At 36.2% G+C, this 16,750-nt stretch overlaps 2 protein-coding genes across 7 annotated transcripts in view; both read right to left on the bottom strand.

Annotated features, from left to right (window-relative positions):
- The window catches only part of LOC127802509 (presequence protease 1, chloroplastic/mitochondrial-like), a 30,347-nt gene extending 18,442 nt beyond the window's left edge, over positions 1-11,905 (bottom strand). Inside the window, exons 1-19 of one of the 6 annotated variants that reach the window (XM_052338342.1) lie at positions 11,565-11,905; positions 11,298-11,484; positions 10,416-10,590; positions 10,189-10,321; positions 9,993-10,063; positions 8,991-9,074; positions 8,151-8,241; positions 6,936-7,456; positions 6,674-6,838; positions 6,374-6,592; positions 6,148-6,275; positions 4,380-4,569; positions 3,665-3,748; positions 3,486-3,583; positions 2,856-3,120; positions 2,601-2,763; positions 2,340-2,520; positions 1,603-1,674; positions 301-717 (exon numbers count right to left, since the gene is read on the bottom strand). In XM_052338342.1, the coding sequence (XP_052194302.1) occupies positions 576-717; positions 1,603-1,674; positions 2,340-2,520; positions 2,601-2,763; positions 2,856-3,120; positions 3,486-3,583; positions 3,665-3,748; positions 4,380-4,569; positions 6,148-6,275; positions 6,374-6,592; positions 6,674-6,838; positions 6,936-7,456; positions 8,151-8,241; positions 8,991-9,074; positions 9,993-10,063; positions 10,189-10,321; positions 10,416-10,590; positions 11,298-11,484; positions 11,565-11,823 (3,228 nt within the window). In that variant the 5' untranslated portion in view covers positions 11,824-11,905 and the 3' untranslated portion in view covers positions 301-575. Of the gene's footprint in view, positions 1-300; positions 718-1,602; positions 1,675-2,339; positions 2,521-2,600; positions 2,764-2,855; positions 3,121-3,485; positions 3,584-3,664; positions 3,749-4,379; positions 4,570-6,147; positions 6,276-6,373; positions 6,593-6,673; positions 6,839-6,935; positions 7,457-8,150; positions 8,242-8,990; positions 9,075-9,992; positions 10,064-10,188; positions 10,322-10,415; positions 10,591-11,297; positions 11,485-11,564 lie in introns of those variants that run through there. The other 5 variants (XM_052338343.1, XM_052338344.1, XM_052338345.1 and 2 more) reach the window with 5 other exon arrangements.
- A 2,796-nt stretch (positions 11,906-14,701) lies between these two features.
- Positions 14,702-16,116, bottom strand: LOC127802517 (probable carboxylesterase 2). The gene has a single exon (XM_052338359.1). The coding sequence runs from the start codon at positions 15,899-15,901 to the stop codon at positions 14,924-14,926; it is 978 nt and encodes a 325-aa protein (XP_052194319.1). The 5' UTR covers positions 15,902-16,116; the 3' UTR covers positions 14,702-14,923.
- Positions 16,117-16,750: the final 634 nt, after the last annotated feature.

Raw genomic sequence — 16,750 nt, 5'->3', positions numbered from 1 at the left:
TTTGGGTTCATTCAAATTATAAATTATATGTTTTCGGTTGCAGAGCCATCCACATTAGCATCAACCCCTCTGCTCGTAAATTTATGATCCATGTAATTGGACATTATTCAATATAAAATATTAAATAACTTTTAGTTTACTTTACAAACATATACTTTTATTTTTATCTAAATATAATATATTTTCAGAAAATATTTTTTTAATATTTAAATCTATTCATTATTACCAAATTTAAGCTAAACAAAACCCAATTTTCAAACTTGTATATTACATCAAACTGGAAAAAAAAAAATGAGGACATTGTAGTGAATTTTGAGATGGAATGTCAATCGGAAAAGTATTACATCTGTGTGAAGAAAAAATGATAGCACTCTTCAATCTCCCATTTAAGATCTCAGCAGGGAGCCCTTATAAAGCAAGAATCCAAAATTCCTTTCTAGAAATTGCTATTGCTTTGCTGATAAATGATGACAAAAATAACACTAGAAAAACAATTATGAACCCCCCCCCCCCCCCAAACAAAAAAAAATGGCTCAAGATAATAAATTACCTCCAGAGACGTCTTCCAGAGGATCCTAAAGAACTTTTTTCACTTCAAGGAAGTTAGGGCGCTCCTTGTTTGCAGCATCCACATCATCTGGAGATGCCACCGCAACCACTACCCCTTTATCTTTAACTGCCTCAACAGCATCCGCAAATTCCTTGAAATCTTTCAAGCTTTGGAGAAAGGGTTGAAAAAAAAGTTAACCAATTTTTGTCAGGTTAAAGCCATTTCGAACAGGAGAAACTTTTTGTTAGTGTGCAATACATGGATTTTTTTATTGCAATACTTAAGGTAATGCTGATGCTCCTAACAAGAATTCCAAAGCCACAGGGCACTATACACTGACATTTAGATTGATCATTAATCCACAAGATAGCTAAACAAATGAAAGAAGGAATGAGGTTCCTAGACAGTTATACACTCATTTACAGTAATCCAATTCTATTTAAACCCAACAAAAAATAAATACACGAAGGACTGGTAGATTCTTTTTCAATTCACGTTCAACATCAATTTCAAGTAATTCATGCTTAATAACTGACAAAATTCAAAAGAAAAAAAAAAAAGATTGAGTGACAAAACATCATAAAGGACATAAGCTAAACAAAACAGCTTGCATATGAAGATCCTGGCTGTCATTGGAGAAATGACAGAGTTGTGGTGCTTTAGTAAGGTAAAGAACTACTCAACAATCCAAACCAACCCTTCTTTCTTTTCCCTCTTTCAGACATATAAAATGATTTAAGTACTTAGACAAAACTTATTTGAAATAATCTGAGTAAACGAGTGAAAAAAGTTTTTCCTGCCAAGCCAAAAAGGATAATGAAGTTATTCAGCATAAGAGTATTAAGCAGACACCTAGATACTCGATATGTTTCTTCGAGTTAAAAGCTCAGGCATCCAATTTTGCAGCATAAATCTCAAGGTAGAATGTCATCTCATCAGACTAGCTATAACAGCATTGATGGCAGCAATATATGTGACATTATGGTTCATTGGTTGCAATATGCAATATAAATTTTCTATCCATTTTTGCAAACAAAATAATCTAATTTTACCTTGTTGACAATATCTCTTCACGCCTTCTTCGCCTTTCTTCTTCGGTGATTCCAAGTAAGTATCGCAACAAACTGAAAGAATGAGTTAATATCATTAATTACATAGAGAGCAGTCAAGAGATATACAGAAGACAGAGATAAAATACCAGAAATCTCTACAAGGTTCTAACTTTGACTCTATTTTTCCAAATAGTTTTAAACTCGGTCTTGATTTACTTTCACTTTCATTAGGTTCTTGTCACTGCACAAGTCTCTAGCATATTCACATGGTGAAAGAACTGGCACTGCTTCACAGAATAAAGTTCAATTTGTATTTGATCAACCACACGATTCAGGACCATGAGAGTAATATCAGAAATCCCTGGGAAAGAAATATACATAGGCCCCCTACTCCATATGAATATGAAAACATTCAGACAACCTTGACCAACAGCAGAAGAAAGTGACCAACACAACCATAAAAGACTTTCTAAAGGGATGTTGCACTTTTCTCCTTTTATTTTCATACATTCTCACAGCTAAAGTCCACAATACCTTTGTATGTGATATCAGCCAATTCATACCCTCCAAAACCATATATCCACAGATTTTATCATTCCCATGAAACTATAGATTAAGTGCAATCAAAGATAGACAGTAACAGAGAAGATAGTAATAGCTTGTGCTCAGTGAAATTATTGCGCACACTGGATTATATTCTTAAATTTTGCTCCTCACAGAAAATGTTGCTAACTTACCTACTATATCCTTTCGCATCTGGTAGCTGGTATGAATCCACATCACCAATAGTCCCAATAATTGCTTTTGTAAGAGTATCATCATCCATTTCCAATTCACGGAGAAAGTTGCCAGTTGCATCGTAGACATCAAGGGTCTTTAACAAATTTGGGTCTCGATAAGATAAGAATGAGAAGACCCCTAAATAAAGAAATTTAAGAGTGAGGGACTTGAGGTTAACATCCATAAATGTCTGCCAACAAGGCAACTGAAAATTATACCTGAGTGTGTGTCAAAATCACAGAAGCCTCCATAAGCCCCACCACTAACACGCACACGATCCCACAACCATGTGTTACCAATATACTTAGAAATAACATATGCACTTCCCTTGAGCTCATAACCAGTCTCATAGACGTTAGCAGCTTTTCCAACATAATTGACCTGTAAATATGGAGAGTGGAGAGTCCATAAGTCCAACATTAATGCAGAATATGTAAAAAGACAAACAAGTGGAAAAATGTTATATAGTTTACCTGAGTAGGTACCACAATGGCTTCATTTATTGAAGGAAGTCGAGCATTCCATGTAACTGATTCAACAGGGGAACTGTTTGGGAGCATGTCAAGAAATTTGCTCACAAATTTCTCAGAGTTTGTAAGGTTTTTCCCATCAGCAGTCAAATTTATTAAGCAACCATTCCTTGAAACTAAGGACCTGCGGATCTCCTCAAGAGACTGCGAGATTTCATCCCAGTCCTTATCAACTTTCTTTTCAAGAATTTGTAAGAATTCCAGGTAACTGTAAAACACAACAAATAAAAATTAAGTAAATTCAGTCACCTAAGTGGTTAAATATTAATATTTATTCTGTTACGTAAATAAGAAAACATAATACTTAAGAACATTTAATAACATACATACTGAACATCTAATAACTTTTTCAATATTATTATTGAAAAGAACAGGTTTGATTTCCTCCACTGATGACTGTAAATAATCAGAATTGCACTTTAATATAACTGATGCTAGTGATATATTGCAAATCCTATAAAGCATCTCCCACTCTAAAATATAAATTTGCATACCAAAGGGCAGACAAAGGACAACATGACTAATTAGTCAAGCATGCAATTCTAATCAACAGAAAAAAGTCCAGTCGCCAACCTGACACCACCCATTTGTTCAGAAATCCACCCTGCAACATTTAGCTTTGCATCCATCCTCGCAGCTGCAATACCATGGCCACTGCCTCTTATTCGGTTCTGAAATAACAGCCCATACAATATGGCAAATAAGTAAAATTTACTAGGGATAAGAATTGATTTTGGGACAGCAACAGATACCTCCATTCGTGCTTTGCTTTGGGAAACAAACTGCTTAAAACGCTTTTGGTCTGTAAATTGAACATCTTGAAGAATGCAGTTCACCTACATTAACAGTTGTATATGAGCTGCTTAGTCAAATGTATTCCCAGAGAATATTGCTTAAACAGTATATAAATTTATTAACAAAGGAAGCACAGAATAAAACTCATACCATGGTCACACAGTAACAGATAATACAAAACCATACACAGTCATAGCTTTTTAGGCCTTATCATACATCATCACTACTATAACAGAAGATCAAAAACTGCATATAACTTCCTCTCAACAAAAACAAGAATCCGTTGGCTTTAAAGGTATTGAATCACTGAATTATCTGAATGCTCCAATACGTGGCTTAGAAGGGATTAAAAATAGGGTTTGATCGTCCATAATTATTTAAAAGATTGATATTTCAAAGAAAATAATGAGTGAAACAGCACATGCAAGCACTTCTGTGCAAGATGTTTGAAAGGATTATTGTCAAGTAATTGGACTGTTACCAAACAAAAAATATAGAAAAAATTAAAGGGAATTATTAAGCAAAGCAGGTGACTACAAGGCCTTATGAGTGAAGCCAACAAAAAGTAACTAGCAGATCAGTCCACACTGTTGTTTCCTGGACTATACATACAGCTACAACATGATATATGAAAAAGGAATCCATTTGCAAAACCCAAAACAAATCACACACCAGGTTAAACAAATCCTCAGTGCGTCCTGACATGGCTTTTCCCCGAACAATCATATGGGTACATGGATCTTCCTTCCCCCGTACTGATGATGTGAAAGGATATACTGATATGCCTCCAGTTTTCCTTCCAATTAACTGATTAAGTTGCACAAAATCCATGTCTTTTGTACCCATCTCCAGCAGTGATTGACTGTCAAGAATATGAGTAAAGGCAGTTTATAGAGACATGTAAGTCAAGATCAGTAAGCATGCGATCTGTTTTTTTCTTTTTTTTCAACATTATTTTCACATGCAAGTTTCAGAGTGTATGCTCATTGGTTTGTCTACATGTAAACACAGTGAAAATGCATTACAGAAAATGTCATGGCCAGATAGATGATGAACTGGAATGCTAATTAGGTATATTGGTGTGTCCATGGACAGGTAAAAGAAGAGGTGACATGAGTTCCAGTCTTGATAATGATAATAGTGATAGTAATAATGATAACTAACTTGTTTTCTTTGTTGACATATACATTTTGTCAAGAATTGGAATGCCCACTAATGTTGAAATGACCGACTTAGACCATTAAAGTATATTGTCCAACTAGAGCAACAGTGATTACGCTAGAGATAGAATAAATTAAATAAAGACAAAGCCCAAAGAATTAGAGGGTGTTTGTCTAGGCTTTAAAGCTGGTCACCACCAGCTTTAAAGCTGTTTATCAGCTTTTTGAAACTAACAGATGTGTTCCGATAACCAAATTGCTGCCAGCTTTGAAGCAATTGGACCAGCAGTTTGAAAAGCTTGAGGGGGATAGCTTTTGATTTCTGAAGTTTTAAAACTTAAGGAAAAAGCTGACGTTGACCAAGAAAAAGACTAATATACCACTGTTGTTTCCATCGCCATCATCGTCGCCACTGCCTGTCACCATTGTCATTGCCATCACTGTCATCCTCCAGAAGAAGCAGCACCAGCCGCCCGTTGCCCTCTCTCTCTCTCCTCTCCTTTGGTTCCAGATCACCGGAATCCAGCAATTTGGAACCTATCGCTACTGAAATGGGTTCTGCAGAGTTGTCCGCCCGTGAACAGATTGATCCCAGTCGCAGACAGACCTCAATTTTTTTTTTATTTGTTAATTAGTTATATATATAAATACTGATATACATATATACATATATAGTTTATTTATATAAATATAATAGTTTATATAAAGTTTACACAAATATATAAATCTAAACTATATAAATATATTGTTAGATAAATAAAAATTTATTACTTAAAATCATAATATATGTTATACTTTTGTTGCAAGGTATAATTAATTATGTTTCTTCATTATAATTACTTTTTAATGAATTTATTTATACAAAAAAAAAATGGCGTTCCAATTTGGTCTTTTTTATCATTTCTAATAACATATCTACATAACTAACAGGTTAAAGTACATTTATATCTATATAACTAACAACTTAAAATTACATTTCATCCAAGCATTTTATTTAGCTTAAGCTAAAAAAAACTTAAAGCTAATTTTTAAAATAAAGCCTAGCCAAACAGCCTCTTAGCCTTGCACAGAGGGAATAGTGGAAGGGAATAATCATACAAACGGTATGCTATGAGAATTACTATGTGCCTAAGAGAATACTTTGAAAGACATAGTAAGTCCTCAAATTGGGTTGTGAAGAAAGAAGTTACTAGAAATATTGTTTATTGCAAGATACAAAATGATTATGTATTTGATTAAAAAGAGATAATAAATTAACCGCCGTTAGATGGAGCTCTTACCAAAAAAGTGGTACAAGGGGAAGAAGCTCTTGCTTGAGTGAGCCCATATTGAAGACAACTTCAGTATACAAAACATCATTGGTAAAGAGGTCGTGCTGCAAAATCTTCACCCCATTTATATCCCAAATCTACAATTGACAAAAAGGAGGTCAGCACAGCTAGGCATCCTAGCCCTGATAAGAACATGCTGTATCTTCCACTAAAAGAGAATTATCCTTGTGATTACCTCAGTGGGAACAAATATGGGTTTTTTTGGAATGTCATTTAAAGAAAGACTCGGCACAGTTTTAAGAGCTTCTGGTGGATCAGGGGTTTCCTGCTTCATCCTCAACTCATGTGTAGCTCTTGCCAGCTCAGCCAGATCCTCCTCAGTCATGCTTGCTTTAACTTTATTTAAAGCTTCTCTCTCAACTTCTTCATCTCGAGAAGCCTTCTCTGGATCAGGCTGACAAAAAAACACAACCTACATTAGCTGACGCAATCACAACAAACAAACAAACTGCAAGTTATTGGTAAAAAAACGTACCCGCATTTCAACTGTTACACGGTGGGAGTTGTTTAAGATGAATTTCTCTATTAGAGGACCAAAAACAGCTTTGGAACCTTCCTTTGCTATTCTGGCTTTCAGGTCCATCAGGGGTTTTTGATATTTTAGTGGTTCAAATGGATCCATATCATATACCCATTTTCCCTGGTTAATCAAAAATTAATAATTAGAAAGAATATCCCAGACTGAGGAAATTGGGCGTGCTACTTGGCAAATTGCAACTACCAAAAATCCAACTTACAATGGATCGAAGCATCAAGGCTAAGCCGCGGGGGAATGATCCAGTATTGTTTTCTCTAAGAGAGAACTCAATTGTATTCATGGATGCCTCCACAGCATCTGAATCAAATCCTTCTTCTGCTAAACTTTTAAGTGTATTCATGACCAATTCTTCTACCTTTAAAATGTCATCTTTGGAGACACCCTTCAATCCAATACTGAACTGGGGTTGAAGGAGCTCATCTTCAACACCTCCGCCAACAATAGCATCTCCTAAACCACTTTCAAGCAGGATTTTCCTCAAAGGAGAAGCAGGAGTGCCCAACATTAGATGATCCAGAAACCCCAGTGCCAGCTCAGTTTCCAAGTCTAGGGGCTTATCGTCTAGCAACCAATTCAAACAAACCATGTGCTTTTTTTCCAAGTCTCCACCTTCAGCAGCAGGATATTTCTCAACAATCCTCACTGGCTCAGAGAATAGTTTCTGTGGTCGAATTTTCGATTCACTGGGAGCCATACTTGCATCAAACATATCTAGATATTCTGCATCAGAAAGAATAAAAAAAAAAAGAGAGAGAAGTCATGAGGCACGCCATTCTGATATGAAGTTTCATGGGTTGCAGGTCTTTCCATTAAAAGAAATAAATAAAACAATAGAATAATGATGTATATAAAGTCTGTGGGTATTACGTTATAAGCCATTATAAGCATAGATAGCACTCAGTTCACTTGAAATTAGGGAAATCTAGATTTGACCTAATATAAATTTTTACCTAAACCAGAGATAGAAGTATAAAAACATGTGGTGCACTTTTTCACTGGTCATATCTATTTTTAATGGTCAGCATCAAAGAAAATTGGAAAACAAGTCAACACAATCCAAACCTCCAAAATTTAACATCCTAAGAACCTTACAAAAGAACAAAACAGAGTCAGTAGATTAAACATTGAATAATACAAGTAACATGTATAGCGCATTTTAGAAAATTGTTACAAGTAATATTTACGTTTTAGTATGTCAATGATTTGCATTTGTAATACTTTGTGTTAATACAACACCTGGAACCACCTTAAAATCAAACCTATTAAGATGGCCTCCTTAAATACCCCTAATATTTGCTGGGTTAACAACTTTTGCATTCTTTAGGGAACGGAAAAGTGAAATGATTCAAAGAAATTACTCACAATATACATAAAGAGATATGATCTAACTTATAGTAGATCAAGAAAAAAGTACCACTCAAAATGCGAAGGCGTTCAGTGGGGTCATCATCGCCATAAAACCAAATCCTTGCATTGCTGGGATGGTAATACTTGCGATGAAACTCCTGCAGATTCAAAGAAATAAAATTATGCATAGCAGAATATTGATTAATACAGCACAGTAGATGCCCATTGCTTTGCTGTGTAAAAGTAGGATGCAGAAATACAGACTAGAAGAAATATAAATCTTTATTCTAGTGCCTAAAGTCACATTTGTCAAATTGAAAATTCAACAAGTACTTCATAACATAATTATTACAAACTACAGTGATGAGAAATTCCACCTTAAAAGAATTTCCATGCATCCCATTCATTATTGCAATACTGTAGCAGATAGATCATATGTGAGTGTTCATTACATTCAGTCATGACAACTTTATGATGAAACCACAATCACAGTAGAAATTGAAAAAACCTTTATATAACTCAAAGAGCTATAGCTTGGTAATAAGAGGGTACAGTTACATTCTCTATCACCAGGGTTCATACTTCCCCAGGGACAAGCATGCAAACATATTTTTTGTGTGCTTACCTAGTGCACATGGTTTGTGGGCTATTATGCGAGCCTGATGAGTTTAGCCAGTGCACACCCAAAGGGTATCCACGGGTTCTTAATGATAGCTTAAAAAAATGAAAAAAGAATGCTTCCATGGAGCTATTTTAACGAAACTTGATGTTACCTGGAAAAGATCTTACCACAAGCAAAATTTTTCAAGTCCAAACAGCAACATAAGTAGAAATTTTTATAACAAGATTAGGATCAAGTAAATCAACATGACATGAGTGAATAAAAACAATACCATCTATAACTAACCTTGAATTCTTCAAATGTGAGTTTGGGAATAACTTGTGGATCACCCCCACTATCAACACCATATGTATTGTTTGGGAAAAGGGCCTGAGAATAATATAATGCAATTAGCTATAGATAAACTGTCTACTTGACTGGCCAGATATCAGATTAGATAACATAACAGAAGCACCTTGAGAGGAATTTCATAATTTTAGTCAAGGAATTTTTATTTTTTTTCTGATAAGAAATGCTCAGAACAGATGCTTATATCTAGTTTGAGAAACATTAAATGTTGCGTCAATTTTGTACAGGGGGGCATTGGAGAACTACTTCATTCACAAACATGCATGCAGTTAAGAGAGGTAACTTAATATTGAGTTTTCTCTCATAAGCCATTGGCATTGTCGCTTGTCATTTTCTCTTTTCTTCCCTCTTCCATTTTTTTCCTTATTTTTATTTTTTATCAAACACTTAACATTAATAGACAGGGAGTCACATTCAAGCAAAAGCCATTAGAATGTTTTCACATAACTCAGTATGCTCTAATTGATGAAAGAAAGCAAGAAAAATCAACCATAATCTCTTAGTAGATGTGTACAAGTAAAAGATATGGCAGCAGGTGGTCTTTAGGTCTAAACCGAATAGCTTAAAAATATTAAATCAAATAAGAGTTTATGGAGTCAATCTATTGCACTACCAGAAAGCAACTATTTAATATAGTACCTTCTAACATATAACAGGAAAAATTACTTGATAATTTCAGGTAATTTAAAACCAGCTCAACTTGTTCTAAGCACATTGAAAAAAGCAAAGTAAAAAAAAAAAGAAATATTGTGAAGAAAGACTATTGCTATAGAAAAGTTCATAGAAAGAAAACAAAAAAACCAAACAAGAAAAATATCCTAGCAATGATAGAGAGAGATTTGACCATTAAATTATCTGCACATTACAAAATTATGGCTACAAAAACTTCCTTGACAACAAGCATCAAAAGGAAACAACAACCAGGAAAGGAATTCATGCCTGCTGAGAGATTCGGCCCATAATGTTATCAGGCTGGGAATATACACCTTTCATCTCATTAAACACAACACCTGTCGTTGACCTCGTAATAATTTAGAAATAAAAGATAAAAGTAAGTTAGTGATTGCACAATGAAACAAGTAAATACAAAAGGCTGCAGCAGGGAAGAGGAGAAAAAACAAATCACGAATGCAACCTTTATAAGTTATGTCTTCTGAAGGGTTGTCGAGCTCATAGTGCCAACCTTCTTGTTGGAAAGTTTGAAAGTCCTCTATGCATTTTGGGAAAAAGACAGCATCCAGGTACACATCTACCAAATTATAGAAATCCTGTTTAGGAAACAATGAAATACATTATATAAAACTACATTCAAGAGGAAAATGAATGTCCATGTTTTTATTCCATAAATCAAGGTTGTTTGACCTTTGTATTAGTGGAAGCAACTGGATAGCAAGTCCTGTCAGGGTACGTGAACGCATTTAGAAAAGTGTGTAAGCTCCCTTTCAACAGTTCCACAAATGGTTCTTTCAAAGGATACTTTCTTGAACCACATAATACACTGTGTTCCAATATGTGAGGAATTCCAGTTGAATCTTTTCTGCATTCAAAATTCATTTACAGAGTGATAAATCAAATTGCTAAGGTCCAACCAACAGCAGTTAAATATGTTGCCAACTCAACTAAAAATACAATTTCAATATCATATCAGTAAAATAAGGATTACTGCGACTAACATTCTTCTTTGTCGATAAGATTTTCAAACTTTGCTAAAATTTCAACGGTTCTCAGTACACAATATCAGCAACGCATGGTTTTTCCCCATAAACTATTTAAGGATTTGCCTATGTAAGGTTATTGGTTTTGGACAATTGACAATTCCATTACAACTCAATATAATTGAAACCTGGATTTAATGATAACAGGCATTACGGTCACAGCTTCTTATAAGATTTTTCAGGATTTCAAACCTCAAACTTACTAAAATAGAGGTTCATCAGATATCCTCATGCCAAACCAAATAAATAGAGCATATTTTATATTACTCATCCCACAATACACCACTTCTACATTTAAATTAGTGGCATTGTTTCAACCTTATTAACGATAATCCAACTGAAAGTTCTAGAGTTCGTCTTCTCAGTTCCTTCAAACCCGAATCAATTGGCCATGAGAAGGATGAATCTCAACAGCTCAAGGAAAATCAATATAATCTGAGCTATTTATAAATCGTATAAAGAACTGGAAAACAGATTGACCACCTCGATGCCAGGAAAAACGAAAGAACAAGCCTGATCTTATACTTACGGAGGAGTGCGGAAAACAATGCCAAAGACCTTATTTTCATCGTCGTTAGAGACCGACACGACTTCAGCGCCGGTCTTCTTATGCTTGTAAAGAACAGCTCTGGACTTGCACTCCTCAATGAACTGTTCAGAAACCTTCTCGAACCCGAGCTTCTGAGCAACATCATCATCGGCACCGGCAGAAAACTCTACAGTCGCCAGAAACCCTAATTTTAGCCACAAATAAATCCAAGAAATGGAATCGGAGCTAGGGTTCGAATTGGAGTACCAGGAGAGGACGGCACCGGAGAAGTGGCGATGGCTCGGGGAGAGAAGCTCGAGAAGTGCCTCGGAAGATGGTGCAACGGGCGTGAAGATGGGGAGAACAGCCGCAGATGGCGCCGGATAAGAGAGCGCTGGTTTGGCGTCAGAGGATGCCGTTTAGGCAAGGAAGAGAGACGAGAGAGCCTCCGAGAAGAGCGAGGAAATAACCTCGTGCAGACGAGTGGAGTGCACGAGAGAGAGCGAAGAACAACTGCTCTTTCCATCAATGGCGGAATGCACCGAGCAGAGGAAGAAGAAGAAGCTAACAATGCAGGCCTGGCTTTGGGGTTTTGTTTGGATTGCGAGGGAAACATCAGCAACCAATATATATATACACACACGCCAATTTTTTTATAATCTTAATTATTGCCTCTAAAATAATAATTAATTTTTAATAAATCATCATATTTTTAAATAATATATATTATTTTAAGATTTAAAATATTTTGTTAATTAATACAAATATTTAAAACTTAAAAATAAAATATAATAAATATATTTTATTACAAAATAAATTATATTTTGAGAGCTTAGAATAATTTATTATAGAATATTATTTTTGAAAGGTTAAAATATCTTAAATTTGTGAATTCGAATCTATTTATATACGAGATTACATAATTTTCTGTATTTATTTAATAGATTAAATTCTAAATTTTAACTATCAATGAATTTGTTCATTCATTTAAAATCATAGAATAAATGAATTATAGCTTTTAAAGAGAGAAATAATTTCGGGATGAACAATGTTTGTGACTAAAGATTTTTTCTAGTTTTTTACATTAAAAAAATATATTATATTTAATTTATTAATTATTTATATAATGTTTGTATCTTTTTGAGAATATTAATTATTTATTAATATTAAAAAATAATACCGGAGATGAGAGGAAGGGGATGTGGATTGCTTAGGGAGGGTGGATTCCTTAGGGAGGAAGATATTTGAAATTGGGTGCGCAATTAGAGGCCACAAAAGGTGTTGGATTATGTATGGTGAATCGATGACCCACACGCCACCAGGGGCAACTAATTCCTCACGCGGGCGTGGGAACGTGGGCTGGGCCCACGCGTGCGGACCACGCGGGGAGAATTCTAGTATTTTACAGTTGCTGACGTGGGCTGGGCCCGGGCTAACCCATTCCGGTCCGCCCGAAATGTTTGAGAAGTTTGGATTGGGCTGAAGCTAGCCCATACTGCCCGTAGAAATTCGGGCCAGAATAGTTTATTTTGTTTTTTTGACATTTTGTTTTAATTTTGTCTATCTCTAATTTTCATTTATGTTTCTGTATTTTTTTTTATAGAAAACTAGAAAAAAAAAAAACATATTCATTTTTGTCAAATATGAAAATAGTTTTAGTTTTCAAAAAATAAGAAATGTGTTCAAAATTATAAAATTTTATACTTAGAAATATTAATTGAAAATGAACGGTTGGTTGCAACGAATCTACAACACATGGCGATGGACGGGAAGGAAGCTAAAATAGAAAAGTCAACGACTCAAGGTGGCAACAAATTTGCAACTCACAACCGACAACAATAGGTCTATAAAACTAGAAGAAAATAAACAGTAATTAGTGGAAGCTAAAAGGTTTGTGATGATCAACAATTGTCATGATAGTCGACAAACTCACGACAAATGATTTGTAATGGTAGCAATGACGAATTTGCAATTCTAAAGAGGAGATGTTTATGGAGGAAGAGGACATGATGACAATGCACGACTTAGTGATGTTAACTGTTAGAATTAAAACAATCAAAGTAAACACGAATAACATATGAACTTTATAGTGATTTACTCTCAATATGAGAGCTACGTCCACTTTGCCACCACTGTGAGTTTTCTCACTATAAATTAATTAGAGATTACAATAATGAACATTAACGCTCTTAAGAATCACCTAATATAAGAAAAAATTAGGGCAACGAAAATTACATGTATAAAAATCTAAAATTGTTTTTATTATAAAATTACATATAAAATTTCATGCAGGGACCCCAGAATGAGGGTTTACCACCAGCCTTCCAACCCCCACATTGACCTTACCGCAAAAGTTGATTCATGTGCTAACTTTGCATAAAGACAACATCTACCAAAGTGATAATTAAACTAACAACTAATAACAAAAGTTGATTCATGTGCTAACTTTGCATAAAGACAACATGTACCAAAGTGATAATTAAACTAACAATTAATAACATTAAGGGTGTGTTTGATTACAAATATGGAATTTAGATGGAAAGAAAATATTTTCTAGACAATTGAATTACCTATAATTAAATTATAGGAAAAATGTTAATTGAAGTTATTTAATTGTCTTATTTTTTTGCCTATAAATTGTTATATTTTTATAATTTTTGATATTTGATTGCAATTTTTTTCATGAAAATAATCACATAGACATGTAGATAATCAATAATCAAATACACAAATTATTGATCAACTACATAAAATAATCAAATATACACATATTCAAAAAATAAATCAAATATACATACACTAAATAATCAAAATAACCTACTTGCCCAGTAACTTTAGCCACAGTCGTCGTCGCTTGCCCATTGCCATCATTAGTGACGTCGCCCATAGCCATTGCCCCTACTGCCATGGTCGTTTAGCCACTACCCATGTTGGTGACATCGCCCCTACTGTTGCCATCGCTGCCCATTACTGTCATCACTACCATTACCCTTGCCCACTGCCTTCGTCGACTACTATCATCGCCCCTACCTACTATGTTCACCACTTATTGTCATCGCCCATGCTGCTGCCATTGTCGATGGCCGCTACAACTGTCGATGATAGAAGAGAAAAGCCAGCATAATGGACATTGACAGTGGTGGCCAGCTTGATTTTCTATTTTCATGAAAATCAAATCTAACCTCAGGAGAAAATAAATTCCACCAAAAATGGCAAACTAGGGTTGATCAAAAGAAATCATTTTTTATGTAAAAATTGAGTATTTAGACATATCAAAATTTAAAATATGAGTAAAAAATGGGACTAATCAAAGAAGGCATAACTATATTTTAGGGAGGAAAACATTAGAGAGAAACGATTTTACCAAAAAAAAAGTCAAGCAATAAATGAGAAAGGTGGAGATATACATAGAAATCCATCCACGTCATATAATCTTCCATCATTAATACATATTTCAAAAAGACTATCTAAAATATAAAATAACTTCTTATAATTGCTTGAACAGTTCCGAAACGTTGTGGAATGTCCTCGAATAGTAGTGTCGTGTCGACACCGCATCGTCGCACATTCAACTTGGCAAAAGTTTTCTAAGAACCCTAAATTTCTTTGGAACCTTCTTGGCCCAACTAAGTGGTGCAACCTGCCATCGTGCACCCATCGTGATCGGCGTTGCCCTGGTTGCAGAAATCGGCGACGCGCCGGAGCAAGGCCATGGTCTTCTCCGAATTAGGGTAGTCGAGGTGGAAGACATGCCCTTCTCCTTCACTCTCCACCATCTCCACTCGTCCTTTCCACCCGCTCTTCCGCAGAGCTTTCGCATACAGCCATCCCCTCTCTCTCAGAGGGTCTCTCTCCGCCACGCAAACCATCACCTCCCGGCATCCCAATCCCCCCAAATTCCGGTCCGCCACCGGGTTTATCCACGGGTCGTCGGTGCCGGCGCTCGTCGGGCACGCCAACGCCCAGAACCTCTCCAGCGTCGCTCTCACTTCCACCAGCTCGGCTTCGTTCCCGATCGGGTCCTTCCCCCAGAAATACGGATGCATGAGGATAATCCCCACCAGTTTCCCGCCCTCCAGCCCGTCCGACCCGACCCGCATCGCCAGATTGTGGGATATGTTTGCCCCGGCGCTGTCTCCGGCGAAGAACAACCTCTCGAGATTAGCGTAGTCTCTCAGCCACGGATCCCCGCCGGCTGCAGCCCATTTCACGGCGGCCCAGGAGTCGTCGTAGGCGGCCGGGAGGGGGTGCTCCGGAGCCCTTCTGTAGTCGACAGACACGACTAGAACTTTAGCTTCTCCGGCGAGCGAGGTTAAGAAATTGTGGTACGTCGGGGAGAAGGCGGTCTGGACGAAGAATGCACCGCCGTGGAAGTATAGCAGGAGGGGAAGTTTCCCGCTGGGGTCCGTCGTTTTCGGCTTGTAGAGCCTGGCGGAGACGCCGGTTTCCGCCTGGATTACGACGTCTTTGTAGTGGACCCCTTCGTGATCGTCCGCCGACGGAGGGACGATCTCGGTGCCCATTAATCTCTCGACCTTGCCGTCTTTGTAGACGCGAAGGAAGGGGCTTAAATCGTAGGCAACCTGGGCAGTGGGCGCGGCCATTGCAGAAGACGAAGACGAAGGAGAAACAGAAGAGAAGCAGAATATTCAACGATGATTGAAGAGAAGATGATATTTTTCTTATAGAAGGACGGATGGATTATTATCTTCCATTTTCGTAAAATCAGCGAAGGAGCTGTCCGTTTCAATGAATGGACGGATTGAATCGTCGGGAGCCTGAGCTTGATCTTCGAAACGCCAGGTGTTGAGTGATCATTCATCCACGCTTCATATAAATAAAAATAGGAACCGGACGATGCCGAATACAAACCGCAACGGACACCTTTTAACGTTGTTAATGTTAATGATTGTCCACTGACGGATACAAATTGGTTTTATTTTTAAAAGATAATAATGTATAGTTGACTTTTCTACAAGTTTGTTAAGTAAAGAATTTATATTAAATAAGTTTTAAATATATTTTATTAATTAATAGAATTATTTTAAAATTAATAAGTCCAAACATAAAGAAGAAAGCCTATAACCCACCAACCATAAACAAGAACTTGGACAAGAAATCATATGGTTAGTTGAGTAATTGTTAGAAGGTATTCAAGTATTGAGATAGTGGGGCGCATGACCATTGAAAGCCTATTCGAGTGACTAACTGAGTTAATGTGGCTAACCAAGTTAATCGAGTGACTTTTATAAGGAATTGTGGGCATGACATGATTTAGGAGAGATTTAATACGTCAAATTGTACATGTTATTTGGTGCTAAATCAAACTGTGCAGACTAGTTTGGTGCTAAAAAATTGCACTACAAAATGTGATGTGATTTCTACAAATTGGTGCTTGCTCTATTACTTCATCAGATGCTTCATCTATTGCTTTCTCTTTGTAGTTTCAGAGG

Source organism: Diospyros lotus, chromosome 5 (assembly GCF_014633365.1).
Source record: "Diospyros lotus cultivar Yz01 chromosome 5, ASM1463336v1, whole genome shotgun sequence".
Classification (NCBI taxonomy): Eukaryota; Viridiplantae; Streptophyta; class Magnoliopsida; order Ericales; family Ebenaceae; genus Diospyros; species Diospyros lotus.
Note: the sequence above shows the minus strand (reverse complement) of the source record. Positions and strands in the feature narration are given on the sequence as shown.

Excerpts from the sequence above, each read along its gene's own strand:
- LOC127802517 (XM_052338359.1), bottom strand. The coding sequence starts at position 15,901 with ATGGCCGCGCCCACTGCCCAGGTTGCCTACGATTTAAGCCCCTTCCTT.